This window comes from Acipenser ruthenus, chromosome 16, assembly GCF_902713425.1.
Source record: "Acipenser ruthenus chromosome 16, fAciRut3.2 maternal haplotype, whole genome shotgun sequence".
NCBI classification, from domain to species: domain Eukaryota; kingdom Metazoa; phylum Chordata; class Actinopteri; order Acipenseriformes; family Acipenseridae; genus Acipenser; species Acipenser ruthenus.
The window spans coordinates 31,024,013-31,040,000 of record NC_081204.1 but is presented as its reverse complement, the minus strand read 5'-3'; the positions used below and the strand labels follow the sequence as shown (position 1 = coordinate 31,040,000).

Sequence of the window (15,988 nt, the reverse complement as noted above, 5' to 3'; positions counted from 1 at the left end):
ATTTATTTATTACAAACTCTTTATTCTTTCCTTATATACAGTAGCAGAGCTGTACAAGAATTAAAATGCATGTATATAACAAAAATAGCCTTAAATCGATTCACTCAGTCTTAGTTTGTTGCCATGCATTTTTTTTGGGGGGGGGGGGGGGGGGGGGAGGGATGAAGCATAATCGACAAGCACGCAGGCCCCCTCACAATGGGCATGATTTTGTTTTTCAAGGATTGCTCCAGTGCTAAATGAATGGTATTAACCTTGTAAGGTTGGTTTTAATGCTCCAGACGGCACCGCTCTTTATCTGTTGATTCCACTGGCACTTTGAGGGATTCATTGCCGCCCTTCTTATTTCACTGAACACAACAACAAAAACACAGAGAAAAAGTGCACACTCAGAGCCGTCAAGCTGGTTTTAAGGTGCCGCTAAGATCCGCTGCTGCTCAGATCATTCAAGTTCACCCCTGAGTTTAAGGTGCATTAGTTGCATTGCAATTACACATATCAGGATAAGTATACTGGAATTGTGTGATTAAAGTTACAAAAGGAGGTATGGGGTTGATTTTGCTGTATTCAGGAGTGTCTGGAGAAGGAAAACCAAACATTAACTGAAAGACTGAAACGATGCATTAGTGTAATAAGACTCTTATTTCATAGCATCCTAGTTTCACTATGAACAAAAAATCACTGCCCATTTAAGGTGTTACTTTTTACCTTTGCCGTCATATTGCATCCTGGTGGCAGGTAACAGCAATGAGGGAGCAATGAAATGTATTGGAAACATATGCATACACACAGGAGCCTACAGGGAAAATACAGAACAATCACACATGCATGATTATTATCCTTGCTATAACTTGCAGGATTTGCTCTTCTTTATTTGTTAATCCTTAAAGTGCCTTCGAACTTTGCAGGATTGAGGTCTGCGGAAGTAAGCATGGATTCAGTGCTTGTTATTCTTTGCAATATTGCCAAGAAAAAATTACACTCAGCTTCATTATAAAACAGCAAAACAATGCCCAATGGTTTCATGGCACAGCACATTTTTGGCATGTAAACTCAAACACTGTACAAGTTTGAAGTAAAAGCTCCACCCACCCTCCTTTTCTGTGTGTGTGTGAAAACAGTTTTTCTTTACCTCTGTTTAATAACCCAAAGGCAAACTAAAACTCTCTTCCCAAATATTCCAGAGGTCATGCAAGGTCCCAGTCTGCTGTGACATCCTCTGTGTTGTCCAGAGCCCCAGTGACCCCACTTGACCTCCAGAGTGCACTGGACCAGGCAGTCCAGGAGAGGGCGCTCCCCCCGTACGCTGCCTGTGTTAAATGGGTAAAACAACAGCAACAAACAGGGCCACTGGCCATACAATTCATTCCAGCTGTGTTGTTTCGATTTTATTTCTGTTCATTTCTGTTTCTGTCTGGGTAGCAGTGTCCTTCACCCCATTGGAGACAGTGGTATTATTTCTGTTCAAACTAAGAGCTCCCAATGCAGAGCTGCTGTCGATCCTACGCGATCCTCCCATGAATCTGCTGGTGTCACCACTTCCATCTATTTGAATGCATGCTGCACTCAGATTAAACCAAGACAGTCCAGAAGCTGTGCTGGGTATGCTTGTGAGCTTTCACCGTGAAATCACGTTTGCAGATTGGACACAAATCAATTCTCTATTCTGTGCAAAGAAGGTCACGTTGAAATGCAAGAAAAGTGAGCCCATGAAAGTACATTTCCAGCATGTATGGAAACCCCCGCAGCTGTAATGTCAGAATGGTTAGGGTATCTCCTTTGCGATTGGTCAAATGGAAACTTAACCGTCTGTGGTCGAAGCAGCTGATTGGCCAGATATTGCCTGTTTATTTCCTGCTGACCAATCACGTGCCGTATGAAAGCCCTCCTCAGGAAGAATCAATCAAACAAGTTCCAGTTAAAAACAGGACCAATCCCAACAGAGCTCACATTGTCCGCCTCAGTTTAACTCTTTGTGACCTTGACTGCACGGAGGGAGTTGCCGTCTCTTGCTTTCTTACGGAGGGCTCAGTTTTCTTGTTTTTAGATTCCCAGGGTCTGGAAAAAATTATTAAAATAAATAAATAAATAAATAAATAAATAAATAATCGCATGTGCTCAGTTCCCTGCTAGTTCCCAGTGTGCATGTGGGTGTTAGTGTGGGAGTTAGTGTGGGAGTTAGTGTGGGAGTTAGTGTGGGAGTTAGTGTGGGAGTTGGCGTGGGTATTAGCGAGTGGGTGCTGACGCGGGTGCTCACCCGCCAGCCTGCCCGAGTGTGCCCTGCTCTCTCCGAGCACCAGCTGCAGGCTGCTGACGGGGATCCAGCCTTCCTTCTTGTGGCTCAGATTCTTCACCAGCCTGCGGAGCACAGCACAAGAGAGAGAGAGAGAGAGAGAGGGAGAGGGAGGGAGAGGGAGAGAGAGAGAGAGAGAGAGAGAGAGATCAGATCCGTCAGCTACCTCTCCATTAGGGCAGAATCTGGGGGGCTTTCAACCAGTTACTCTCCATCTCTACATACCATGGAGAACAATTTATTTTCAAACCAACCTTCTACGTCTTTGATGTGAGATATTATTAAATTGCAAAAAACAAAACAAAAAATCCCCATCACCAGTTTGGATGTGTGATATGTTGCGTGTGTCCCTTTCAATTCCAGATCACACAAATAAAGCCAGGGAGCTGGTATCACTGTCTTCTGGAAATGGTTTAAATGGAGTGTCAAACTAAAATGGCTTTTTAGTTTCAGGTAACGCTCAGCCAGCAGCTGTACTGCCCAGGCAGTTAAATCCTTGGCTTTCAGCATTTTGATAGGCTGCCAAAAACATCACTGGGTTATAAATACAATAGCGGTTAATCCATCGCACTGAGATGGTTACGAATAGTAATCCATTGATGAAATGCTGGAAAGTCTCATGACACGTAGAGTGCTGACAACGGCCAATCCTGAGTGGAATATTCAGCATAATCCATACAAAAGTCTTATTTATAACAAGTGTAAAGTAATCCACTCAAAATAATCTGATTTTTTGGGGGGTCACGGCCGGGTTCTGGTACCACGGGCACAACTCCAAAGGTCCGGGTTCTGGTGCCGTGGGCACTGCTTCAAAGGTCCGGGTTCTGGTGCCGCGGGCACTGCTCCAAAGGCCCGGGTTCTGCTCAGACTCACCACTGCCCTTCCCTGTCCTCCTGAAGGAGCTCGATCACATCTCCACTCTTTATTACCAGGTCGTCAGGCCTGCACTTCCTACAGTCCGCTAGAGCCTTGTACCTGCCAGGGGACTGAGAGACACAGACAGCACAGGCTTAGGGGGGGCTGCTACCCTTAGAGAGAGGGGGGGACCGTCAGGGAGAAAAACTCACACTAAAGGGATTATTCTTCGTAACACACTCAGGAGGATGGGTTAGGATGTAACACAAAACAGACCGAGGTATGTTTCTAAAGATGCCATTTATACAGATTCTTTTACATGACCTGAAGGGTATTTTAATGCTCTATACAGAGGCAGACCTGTGCCAGCACTCTACATTGGATAGGGTTAGCCTTAAGTGTAAGGAAACTAAATTACTGAATGTCGTCTTCGTCAGCACTTTTAGCCTTCTTAAAGAAGCAGTTCATAATGCTCTTTTCATTGCATCAAGAGGACTACTGACCGAGTCAGAGAGTTGTGTGGGAGATGCGAGTCATGTGACTTAGCTTGCCTGTTATGCAAGTTCAGGCTCAGCTACACCCCTGCTAGAAAGAAGAAAGAAGCCTGTCTGGGATAGAGCAGGTCAGGTGATGGCTCCCCAGCAGTACTCACCAGCGGGGCCCCGTCCTCCTCCTCAGTGTCGGAGGGGTTGGAGAGGTCACTGGTGCCGCTCCAGTCCTCCAGACCCTCACAGATATCCACCGAGTGAGAGGCTCCGGGCCAGCCTGGCAGAAACACACACAGGCAGGGGGGGGTGAGCGAAGCACACTTACAGGGAGGACATGAGAGCGAACGAGAGGGAACGATTGAGGAGGGCTGCTGCTGCTGTGATACTAAATTCATTACCAGAGATCTGTGATAAAGAACGCCTGTACCAAGTTCTATCCTAGTTCCATTAGCGGTTCTCAAAATATAAGAAAGAAGAAGAAAAAAAACACCCATAACATCCAATCAAAACTGCAAACTATAAGAAACAGCCAAGCAGGCACAGGTTCCAGCTAGCTGAGCTCTTGGCAACGCTGAAGCGTTTGCCTGCTTGATAGATGTATGGAAAACCATGAAAAAGGAGATATATCCTCTGCAGCACTTCCCTATTGTCAGTGATATAAAAAGCAATTTAGGGAAAGACCCCCCCTGGTGGCTGCACGGCAGCAGTGCATTTCAAACATACTCCTGCGGTTCTGCTGGTGCTGCGGTGAGAAGACAGCCGTGTCCAGCATAACCGGGCTGGTCCGCCCCGACTCGTTCTCCTCGGAGCTGAACGACGCCCTCTGCAGCTTACTGAAAGGAACGACACAAACAGACACTCACTCACAGGTCAGCTACACTTACAGGAGCAATCAGATCTCAGTGAGTCTCACGGGAAGGGGTGCAATGACTGTCAGTAGGCAAACAACAGCAGCCATGAATGGTTTAGCAGCATCCCACATACAGTACAGCCATGACCAGGAGCAGGTGTTGTACTTATTGTGTTTGTGGGTCACTTGTGCTGCTGGGGATTTCTGTAACGCACACACAGAAACACGTGCGCCGCGGGGATGGTGTAATCTAGCCTGGAAAAGCACCCCACACTGACGGCTTTCGACGTCTTAATCCCCCTGTAGGACAATCAACACGTTACTGTACAATTGATGCTTTGGTTTGGGTTATCTTTACTATTTAGGATGATAAGCATGCCCATTTTACTCTTCGAAGATAATTGTGTGGGCTTTTAATGCTGTGTACAGACAAGATTATATGGAGAATAAGATGATGTTAAAACTTACTACTATAAAGACCTGGAGGTTCCCTGCTAGGCTGTCAAGACATTGCACTTACTGTATTCATCCAGTATATGGTAGTGTGGGTATTAGCAATGCCCTACATTCTTCGTGTCTTTCACATTTTTAGAAACTATAAATAACTAAGCTTTCTAAACGGCCCCAATATAATCTCATTCGATGTGCTGTGAGGCTTACCTGTCAAACAGCGGTGGGGAGAGCTGCATGTGGTCTGTGGCTGGACTGGGAAGGAGGGTGTTCTCTGAGAGGGAGAGACAAGAGCACAGGTTCAGAGGCAGGCTGCAGCTTGCAGTGATCTGCTTGCTGTACACACACAGGCACAGACTCTCTGCTCTCTGCAGAGTGGCGCAGTTTTGTATTTTTATCCACAGGGGTGTCAGCATTGATCCCAGCAGGCACCCTGAATCACAGAAGCTTATTGAATCACAGACGCTTATAGGGGATTTTCCTGTAACCAAGAGAATGGAGCCGGGAATGCTTGTACACGCACACGCACATACACACGCACATGCACACACACGCACCCAGTATACTGGACATGCAAATCTGCATTTCCATAGTTATAGGAAAACGAGCATGCACTCAAACAAACGTAGAGTTCATGCAAGCAACAGAAATCCAAACAAACACAAATACATTAACACACTGACACACACACACACGCACACACACACACAGGTAATAAATGCTGAAGTGACCTCGTAGAAGTTTCTGCTGATTGGTTAGCACTTTCTGAATCTCACTGAGCCAGGCCAGCTTCACGTCCACGGAGGGAGCCTGAGAGTAACAATGTAAAAACAGATCAGCCGCCATCATTACTGCAGCACACCCCTCCCTGCTCCAGTACCAGACAACACTCTACCTGGCTGCAGTGCTTTAGCCTGCTATACCAAGCTTCTCTTCTCTAATATCCAGCCTTGGCTTGTTAACCTCCTTGTGACTGCACACACCTCCGAATCTATCAACAGACAGTCACGTTTTGTTTTGCATGTGGTGTTAAGAGTCTATACCAAACCACTGGCTATACCTTTCCCATAAAGTCCAGTCCTGTATAGAGAGTCATGGTACAGGAGTAACTACACTGTCTCTCAATCACAGTCACCGATTGTGAGTAAGATCTATTAAACAAGCAGCACGCTGCCTACCTGCACCATATACACCTCCTCCCGGCCGCTGTACCAGATCTCAAATTTCTTGATGTCCCCCTTCACGTTTTCAGTGATCCCCACAGCACTCATCTAGAACAGCACACCATAAATACAACCATTCAGTTCGGCATAGTTAAATATCTGATACAGAAGTACATCTGGAAGCTTTAACACAGCTCCCAGGTCCTTACAAACAGCAGATCTGATTGCTATGTTATTTCATTAGATGAAATGCTGCCTGTAGGTGCAGAAGGGAAGCAGCTGTTGCTATAAAGCACGATGAGGTGCAGCTGTGTAGGACTCTTTCCCTTGGTCCCTGCCTCCCTGGTTCAGGCTGGTTGCTCTGCATTCACAGCAGTGTGGGGCGGCTCTCACCTTGAGGCAGTGTTTGAAGCTGTAGGAGGGCGTCTTGTCGTAGCCCTCCCCGTGCTCCTCCCTCCTCTTACAGAAGAGCAGCGCGCGCTCGTGCAGGAACAGGTGCCTCTGCATGGGCTTGAAGCGGGCCAGCTCCTTCATCTTAGTGGGGCCCTTCTTGTGACTGATCCACACACTGAAGGAGCCCTGCATCAGCACCCGGCCCAGGTCACTCAGCTCCCCCTGCCAATACAATACACACTGTCTGTCAATGCAATACACACTGCCTGTCAATGCAATACACACTGCCTGTCAATGCAATACACACTGCCAATACACGCACGCAGCCCCTCCCGACAGCATACACACCTCGTATCCAGTGATGGCAATCTGGTGCATGGAGTCATTGACGGACTTGAGCAGGTCCAGCATGGCCATGAGCGCCCCCTCCAGCTCCTTAGAGCCCTTGCAGTTGGTGCTGTACTTTAGCAGCTCCTAATAGGGGAGAATGAAGAGGGGAGAGGGGAGAGGAGAGAGGAGAGAGGAGAGAGGAGAGAGGAGAGAAGGGAGAGGAGAGAGGAGAGAGGAGAGAGGAGAGAGGAGACGGTGGTCAGGAGGAGCCATGGGACAACTGAACTAAAGCGTGTTTATCCGTGATGACTCACAAAGCTTTAACTCAGAGTTATTTAAAGTCTAGAACATGAATATCAAAGAAACATCAGAAATGCAGAATCAGAAGGTAGTGCAAGAAGCCCTGGTGACCTTCAGTAAGAGCTGGTACTTGGTGAGCCTCTGGACTGGCTTCAGTAGGTAGGAGTCCAAACCCAGCTTGTGCTCAAGCTTCCTCTGGCATTCCTGCAGCAGAGGAAAGGGGGCAGTTATCAGTACAGGTGATTACAGTCCAGGCGTTCAGATGAAGGAAGGACAGGTGTGGAGATACCTGGAAGAAGGCACAGTCGGAGCACTGTCTCCACAGAGACTCGGAGCGAGGCTTGTTCTGACAGTACTGCTCGTACATCTGGAAGTTCTCCTTCTGAAACACAGTCAGAAACACAGAGCTGTGGGGCTGGCTAGTGCACCAAGAACTCTGGGATTAACTCCACGAGCAGGATTCAAGACATGTTTAATATGAAATAAATGGGTTTATACTGTAGGATTGCAACACTTTATATGGCCTTCATAGGTTTGAAAAGGGTTCAAATGATAATGGCTTACTGTTTAATTGTGAAGTTGTAAGACCCCTACCCTGTGTGACTCACCCTCTCGAGAAAGCAGACTCCCACCCTCTCTGGGGTCTCCAGACAGCCCTCAAGCTCCTGCAGGAACACCCTGTAGACAGACAGCAGCTTTATACAAACCGGGCCACTGCAGCCCGCACCGGAGTCCAGCACTCGAGCCCAGGGCAGCCAGGCCTGTACCAAGCAGTGCAGGAGCGCCCTGGCACACAGCTCTCCCACAACACCAAGGCACACCCCAGCTGGGCACCACAGCCTCAGCCTGGAGCAGACTGGACACATCTATAAGGGAGAGTCTAATCCTAATCCTAATGCCCAAACCAGACTGTCAACTCTCTCCCTGTGCTTAGACATGCCGTACAGAGCAACATGATATGGGTGTCAAATATAAGATTATCCTATCTTAATAACATAGTAACCTCCACATACATCTGGTGAACTAGTGTGTCGCCAGAGCAGTGCTTCTTACATCCACCAGGGGGGAGTGTTGCAGACTAACAAACACTAACTGACACTCTGGTGTGACTGATGTAGTTTAGATTGCGAGAGATCTATTGAGGCCACGAGCAGTGCTTTAAACTTTTTTAAAAAGTTACAAACAGCATGACTCCTTTCAGTCCTGAATTTTTCTGTCAAGCTGAAGAGTGTGAAATTAAGTGATATAATTTAAAAAAGGAACTTCTTCATTGAGTATACAGTCCTGTCAGTACTTTCAGAACCCTAAACGGTGCCAAGACATGGCGGGATCTTGAGGACTGAAAGCGTTAAAAGAGCAATCGCGATAACTCTGCTATTCCATACCCATAGCAAGCTGCTCTTTGAGAGGGTATTAACACAGCTCTAAAGACTCTGAGGCGCTGGGGCGCTGGGGCGCTGTGCGCTGGCAACAGGCTGGACTGCCCTGATTAAGTAAAGAGATTTAGAATGTGGTTCTCGCCGTGCCTGCTGTGAAAGTTGTATATTTCGGTCATGTTACCGAAGAGGACGTCCTTCTTAATGCGCAGGACAGGGGGCAAGAGGAGGGACAGGGCAGGATTGTCCATTTCAGCCCGGTAACCCTGCAAGAAACAGACAAACATGAAGAACGCACGCTGCAGCTCTTACAGCCAACACATCCCTTTAAATAAAACCCTTTCCTCACTGGTCACATGCAGTTATTATTGAATGCACAGGCAAATAAGTCATGAACAAAAACAAAGCATCCCCGGGGCATAGTGGAAATGATCTCTAAAAGAACAGCCAGGGAGGGAAATGATACACCTTGCAGAGCGGTTTGATCCGTTCCTCCTTCTACTACGAGTTTAATAAGACACACCTGAGCTTGTTACATATACACTGTGTGGCTCATCCAGGTTGTAGTAAAACCTGGAATGGGTGAAAAGGCTACGCATGGAATAAATAGCATGGAGCGAATGGAAGCGAAGGTGAAGGCCTCCCACCAGCAGCACGGAGAGCAGCTCATCCACATAGACACGTTCCGTCTCAATCAACTCCTTCATCACGTGGCTGCAGAGAGAAGAGGCAGAGCATGAGAGAGAGGGGGAGAGAGAGAGAGAGAGAGAGAGCGAGAGAGCGAGAGAGAGAGAGAGAGCGAGAGAGCGAGAGCATGAGCGAGAGAGAGAGAGGGGGAGAGAGAGAGAGAGAGAGCGAGAGGAGAGAGAGGAGAGAGAGGAGAGAGACAGCGAGAGAGAGAGAGAGAGAGAGCGAGAGCATGAGCGAGACAGAGAGAGAGCATGAGCGAGAGAGAGAGAGAGAGAGAGGAGAGAGACAGCGAGAGAGAGAGAGCGAGAGAGCGAGAGCATGAGCGAGAGAGAGAGAGAGAGAGGAGAGAGACAGCGAGAGAGAGAGAGCGAGAGAGCGAGAGCATGAGCGAGACAGAGAGAGAGCATGAGCGAGAGAGAGAGAGAGAGAGAGGAGAGAGACAGCGAGAGAGAGAGAGCGAGAGCATGAGCGAGACAGAGAGAGAGCATGAGCGAGAGAGAGAGAGAGAGAGGAGAGAGAGGAGAGACAGCGAGAGAGAGAGCGAGAGAGAGAGAGGAGAGAGAGAGCGAGAGCATGAGCGAGAGAGAGAGAGAGCATGAGCGAGAGAGAGAGAGAGAGAGGAGAGAGACAGCGAGAGAGAGAGAGAGAGCGAGAGAGAGAGAGAGCATGAGCGAGAGAGAGAGAGAGCGAGAGCATGAGCGAGAGAGAGAGAGAGAGAGAGGAGAGAGACAGCGAGAGAGAGAGAGAGCGAGAGCATGAGCGAGACAGAGAGAGAGCATGAGCGAGAGAGAGAGAGAGAGAGAGGAGAGAGAGGAGAGACAGCGAGAGAGAGAGCGAGAGAGAGAGAGGAGAGAGAGAGCGAGAGCATGAGCGAGAGAGAGAGAGAGCATGAGCGAGAGAGAGAGAGAGAGAGGAGAGAGACAGCGAGAGAGAGAGAGAGAGCGAGAGAGAGAGAGAGCATGAGCGAGAGAGAGAGAGAGCGAGAGCATGAGCGAGAGAGAGAGAGAGCATGAGCGAGAGAGAGAGAGAGAGAGAGGAGAGAGACAGAGACTTTTAGAGTGAGCAGTCACAGAAAATATGAGCTCCTGAAAATTTAAAAATTTATGTTTCTTTGTGAAATAAAATGCCAATTTAATAACATAAACATATGTATAGTAGTACTTAAAGTAGTATTTAACGTAATATGAAAAAATAAGAAAAAACATTTTGATTAAATATTATAAAAACACCAAAAGAAGATCAAGACCAAAAGAAAAAAGAACACAGAGGAAAGGGAAGGAAGGAAAGAAGAGAGAATTAAAGGAAGAGAAGAAAAATTAAAAGAAAAGGAAAGAAAGGGAAAAAAGAAAGAGAAAGAAAAGAAAGAAAGGAAGAATGAAATAAGAGGAAAATAAAGGAAGGAAGAAAATCACAGAGCAAAGGGAAGGAAGGAAAGAAGAGAGAATTAAAGGAAGAGAAGAAAAATATTTAAGAGAAAAGGAAAGAAAAGGATAAAGAAAGAGAAAGAAAGAAAAGATAGAAGTAAATAAAAGAGGAAAATAAAGGAAGAAAATTACAGAGGTAGAGGTAAGCGTTTTACACTACCATCATTTTATTTTATAATTTTATAGTAATAAATACAAAAAATAATACAAAAATTAAAAGTTCAGCAGTAGTTTGCTTTTAAAAAAAAATAAAATAAAAAAGTTCAGTTTACTTTCAAAAAAGCAGCCGTTGGCAGTGACAGTTGGAAATTGCAACAAAGTGTAGCAGATTCTCCCGGTTGCCATGGAGACGAGTCAGAGTGCAGAGAGCAGGGAGTTCCAGTACCCGGCTGAACTGCGCAGCGCACAGGCCAGGAAGCATCATAAACTGAGCGTGCTGAGAGAGAACCCGGAGTGTCTGTACACAGACTACTCTGGGACAGGAGACAAGAAGATGAGAAGCAACCTCATCTTCTACACTCAGCACCTCAATGCCTGGCACACTGCTGTGTGTAAGACGTACAGCAACGTCACAAAAAGAGGGATCTGCCAAGGTAGACAGATCCTCTTAAGAGAAGACTCTGACCCGGACAGCACAGTCCTGAGTATTAATGTCTACCACAGCGGAACTGTGTTGATCCAGGGCAGTGAGGCTAGCCTGACCTCCTTTGAAAAAAAATATAAACAACTAAAAGAGGCAGCAGAGATTGAAAAAACAAACACTACAGCCAACGACCCCGAGAACACCGACCCTGAAGACCCTGAAGATCCTACCTCAGACAGCACAACACCCGACACCAACCTGCCCCCCCCCACGACCCCCAGCGACACCCAGCACATGCGGGAGTGCCTGGCCCTGCTGGAGCTGGAGTTTGTGGAGTTCAGAGAACTTACACTGGCCAGGCTCAAGGAAACCAGCATCACCCAGCAGCTCAGAGATGAGGTGAGCCAGCTCAAGAGAGAGAACAGGGTGGCCATCACCGAGCTGACCAGCGAGATGAAGGACCTGCAGCAGGAGAATGCGAACCTAAGGACCCAGCTGACCAGCGTCAAGGAGGAGATGCAGCGCAGAGAGAAAACCACCAACAAGGAGCTGCAGGGATTGAGGGAGCAGCTCCACAGATACACAGCCCCCCCCAACCCTGCTCCCCGTGCTACCACCCCCGCTACACTCCCACCCCTGCTCCCCCCCCGCTCCCCCCCTATTCCCACCCCCGCTGCCCCCCGCACTCCCACACCGGTCCCATCCCCACCCCCGCTCCCCCCCTATTCCCACCCCCGCTGCCCCCCGCACACCCACACCGGTCCCATCCCCACCCCCGCTCCCCCCCCGGTCTCCCTCCCACCCCGCTCCCATCCCCACCCCCGCTTCCCCCCCGCTCCCCCTCCCACCCCGCTCCCCCCCCCACCCCGCTCCCACCCCCATCCCCACCCACACCCACAGCATGCTGGCCAAAAAGAAGACAAACGCAGAAGTGGTCCTCCTCATTGACAGCAACGGGAAATACCTGGACATGAGGAGACTGTTTCCCAGCCGGCGTGTCAACAACATCCGCTGCACAAACACGGAGCGAGCCCTGCAGCTGCTGAACCGGGACACATTGGGGAGCCCGAGCTGCATCGTCATCCACACCGGCACCAACGACCTGGGCTCCCTGCGCCACAACACTGCCAAGGCCGTGAGAAGGGTGGCTGAGAGAGCCACGCAGGAGTTCCCCGACTCCAGAGTGGTCATCTCCACGCTGCTGCCCCGAGCCGACACCCACCCACACACCATCAACGCTGTGAACGCAGAGATCACCAGAGGCTGCGCTGCGCTGCCTAACGTGCACCTGGCACACCACCCCACAGTGGGGCCCTGGCACCTCTACGACAAGGTGCACCTCAACCAGGAGGGGGTCAAAGTCTTTGCCAAGACCCTGAAGGATGCAGCCATGGGCCGTAGCCCAGCCAGCCCCCCTCGCAGCAGTGCCAGCAGAGGCCAGCGTAGCATGCAGCCCCCCCGCACTGCAGCGCACACATCCCGCCCCCGCAGCACCGTACAGCCGCCCGCCATCCGGCCCCCCACTCGTCCCACTACCGCCAGGCTCAGCGACCACCAGCAGCAACTCAGCTATGCTGCAACTCTGTCCCGGCCCACCCCCCCAGCCCCCACCGAACTGGGAGAGATCAAACAGCTCCTCAGCATCCTCTGCTCCAGGCTGCTGAACTGAGACCTGCAACACTCGGGTAGGAAAAAAAAAAAAAAAAAAATATTCTACATGTAAATAACTACAAATAAATAAATAAAGTATAAATAAATAAATAATTATTAATACTACTAAAATAATTACTATACTTGTACTTTACTGTTTAAAGGGAACTTAAAATGATAAAAGGTTGTGTTATTGTTAGACATTTTATTTCATTAAGAATAATATTGGTTGGATTACATGAGTTCATTTACTGTTAGCTGTTGGAACATTCAGGGCCTGTATTCCTCTGCTTTTGGGCTGAAGAGCACAGATCCTGAATTTATTAAAAATACAAAAGATGTCGATGTGATAGTTCTGTTGGAGACATGGTGCCGTGCAGACGCGCTCACACACTGCCCCTCAGGCTACAGGGAGGCGATAGTGCCCTCTATTAAACTGAGCACAGTCCGGCGCGGCAGGGACTCAGGGGGGATTATAGTGTGGTACAGAGAGGAGCTGGCCAGCTACATCAGCCCAGTCAAACAGGGCCAAACACACACATGGCTCAAAATTAACAAGGGAATAGCCCAATGTCAAAATGACATATACCTGTGTGCAGCATACACCCCCCCTTCTGAATCCCCCTATTACAACGAAGAGTATTTTAACACCCTCCACACAGAGATCGGCCATTTCCAGGCCCAGGGGAATGTGCTGCTCTGTGGGGATTTCAATGCCAGGACAGGCTCAGAGCCTGACTGTATTAACACCCAGGGAAACAGCCATGTATTTGGACAGACCCCTCTGTACCTCACACCCACCACAATCCAGAGAAACAACCCTGACCGTGCCGTGAACAAAAATGGGAGAGAATTAGTGCATCTCTGTCAAGCCCTAGGTCTGTACATCGTTAATGGCAGGATCAGAGGGGACTCTTTAGGGAGGTTCACGTATTGCTCAGCTCTTGGGACTAGTGTAGTCGACTATGCCATCACTGACATGGACCCCTCCTTTCTAAGTGCATTCACTGTCAGGCAACAAACCCCTCTATCGGACCACAATCAAATCACTGTGTTCCTGAAAAGAGGAAGTCAGGCAAGCAACACACAAACACAGCCCAGTAAGCTGTACAATCTGAATCAACCATACAGATGGGCTCCAAACAGCACTGAGGAATATATCAAAGCAATCAGTTCCACTGAAATAACTAACACCATTAACACTTTCCTCAACACTCTGTACCAACCTAATATGACAGGACTAAATCTGTCTGTTAATGACCTCAATCAGATATTTGAAAAAGCAGCCATAATGGCAAATATTAAAAAGACCAAAAAGAAGATCAATCGGAAACAAAAACACACACAGTCATGGTTTGATGATGAATGTAAATCAATACGAACAAATCTAAGAAAATTATCTAATCAAAAACACCATCAACCACAAGACACAGACTTACGTCTGAGGTACTGTGAGACTCTAAAACACTACAAACACACCCTCAAACAGAAAAAACAAAAACACACAAACAAAACCCTCACAGACATTGAAAAATCTGTTGACCAAAATCAGTTCTGGGAAATGTGGAACAATTTAAACCCAACAAAACAACAAGAATTGACGATACAAAATGGAACAGTTTGGAAAAATTATTTTGAAAACCTTTATAAAGATATTCAACAAAAAGATCTAACAGATAAACAAAATGAAACTAGAGAAAAACTGAAATTACTTGAACAATCAATTAAAGATAACCAAAACACAATTGATGTTCCAATCACCCTACAGGAATTAACTAAGAAGCTGCAGGCACTGAAAACCAGGAAAGCCTGTGGCCCTGACAGCATCAGCACTGAGATGCTCAAACACAGCAGCCCTAAATTACAGGAGGCAATGCTTAAATTGTTCAACATGGTACTAAGTACTGGTTACTTCCCTGACATCTGGAACCAAGGGCTTATATCCCCAATTCACAAGAGTGGAGACAAATTCGACCCCAACAACTACCGGGGCATCTGTGTGAGCAGTAATCTGGGGAAGGTGTTCTGCAGTATCATCAACGCCCGGATACTGGCCTTCCTTACCGAACACAATGTCCTGAGTAAGAGTCAAATTGGATTCCTACCAAATCACCGCACAACAGATCATATTTACACCCTACACACCCTAATAAACAAACACGTACACCAAAAAAATAAAGGCAAAATTTTCGCCTGCTTCATTGACTTTAAAAAAGCATTTGATTCTATTTGGCATGAAGGTTTATATTACAGAATTCTTCAAAGTGGTGTAGGGGGTAAAATCTATGATATAATAAAATCAATGTACACAGAAAACAAATGTGCAGTCAAAATTGGCAACAAAAGAACTGATTTCTTCACTCAGGGGCGGGGGGTGAGGCAGGGCTGCAGTCTGAGTCCAACACTGTTCAATATTTATATTAACGAGTTGGCTACGATGTTGGAGCAGTCTGCAGACCCCGGCCTTACTCTACACAACACCGAAGTCAAGTTCCTGCTCTATGCAGATGACCTGGTCCTGCTGTCGCCCACAGAGCAGGGGCTGCAGCGGAGCCTGGCACTGCTGGAGCAGTACTGTCAGACCTGGGCCCTGGCAGTAAACTTTAAAAAGACCAAAATAATGATTTTTCAAAAAAAGGCCAGAACTCAGGGAAACAGATACCACTTCACCCTAAACAACACTACACTAGAACACACCTCAGACTACACGTACCTGGGCCTGACTATCAGTGCGTCAGGGAGCTTTAACCTAGCAGTGAATGCACTAAAGGAAAAAGCCAGAAGAGCTTTCTATGCCATCAAAAGAAGATTCTATAAAATCAATATTCCTATCAAAATATGGCTAAAATTAATTGACAGTGTCATCCAGCCCATTGCGCTGTATGGAAGTGAGGTATGGGGTCCACTCAGTCAACAAGACTACACTAAATGGGACAAACACCCAATCGAAACCCTGCATGCTGAACTCTACAAAAACATCCTACAGGTGCAAAGAAAAACACCAAATCATGCATGCAGGGCAGAATTAGGCCGTTACCCAACACTCATAAATATAAAGAAAAGAGCACTAAAGTTTTGGATGCACCTAAAGAAAAGTGAATCAGACTCCCTCCAGTATGAGGCCATGCAAACCCAAGAGCTCA

General features: G+C 47.6%; 1 protein-coding gene across 4 annotated transcripts in view; it reads right to left on the bottom strand.

Moving 5' to 3' along the window:
* Nucleotides 1-15,988, bottom strand: part of LOC117412270 (proto-oncogene DBL-like) — a 39,733-nt gene continuing 23,745 nt past the window's right edge. For 3 of the 4 annotated variants that reach the window (XM_058989412.1, XM_058989414.1, XM_058989415.1), the window contains 15 exons: nucleotides 9,146-9,212; nucleotides 8,649-8,764; nucleotides 7,731-7,800; nucleotides 7,412-7,504; nucleotides 7,234-7,326; nucleotides 6,841-6,966; nucleotides 6,493-6,714; nucleotides 6,115-6,207; nucleotides 5,668-5,746; nucleotides 5,147-5,210; nucleotides 4,360-4,469; nucleotides 3,801-3,913; nucleotides 3,167-3,279; nucleotides 2,258-2,358; nucleotides 1-2,058 (listed from right to left, as the gene is read on the bottom strand). In XM_058989412.1, the coding sequence (XP_058845395.1) occupies nucleotides 2,018-2,058; nucleotides 2,258-2,358; nucleotides 3,167-3,279; nucleotides 3,801-3,913; nucleotides 4,360-4,469; nucleotides 5,147-5,210; nucleotides 5,668-5,746; nucleotides 6,115-6,207; nucleotides 6,493-6,714; nucleotides 6,841-6,966; nucleotides 7,234-7,326; nucleotides 7,412-7,504; nucleotides 7,731-7,800; nucleotides 8,649-8,764; nucleotides 9,146-9,212 (1,501 nt within the window). In that variant the 3' untranslated portion in view covers nucleotides 1-2,017. The remainder of the gene's footprint in view (nucleotides 2,059-2,257; nucleotides 2,359-3,166; nucleotides 3,280-3,800; nucleotides 3,914-4,359; nucleotides 4,470-5,146; nucleotides 5,211-5,667; nucleotides 5,747-6,114; nucleotides 6,208-6,492; nucleotides 6,715-6,840; nucleotides 6,967-7,233; nucleotides 7,327-7,411; nucleotides 7,505-7,730; nucleotides 7,801-8,648; nucleotides 8,765-9,145; nucleotides 9,213-15,988) is intronic. The other variant, XM_058989413.1, reaches the window with a different exon arrangement.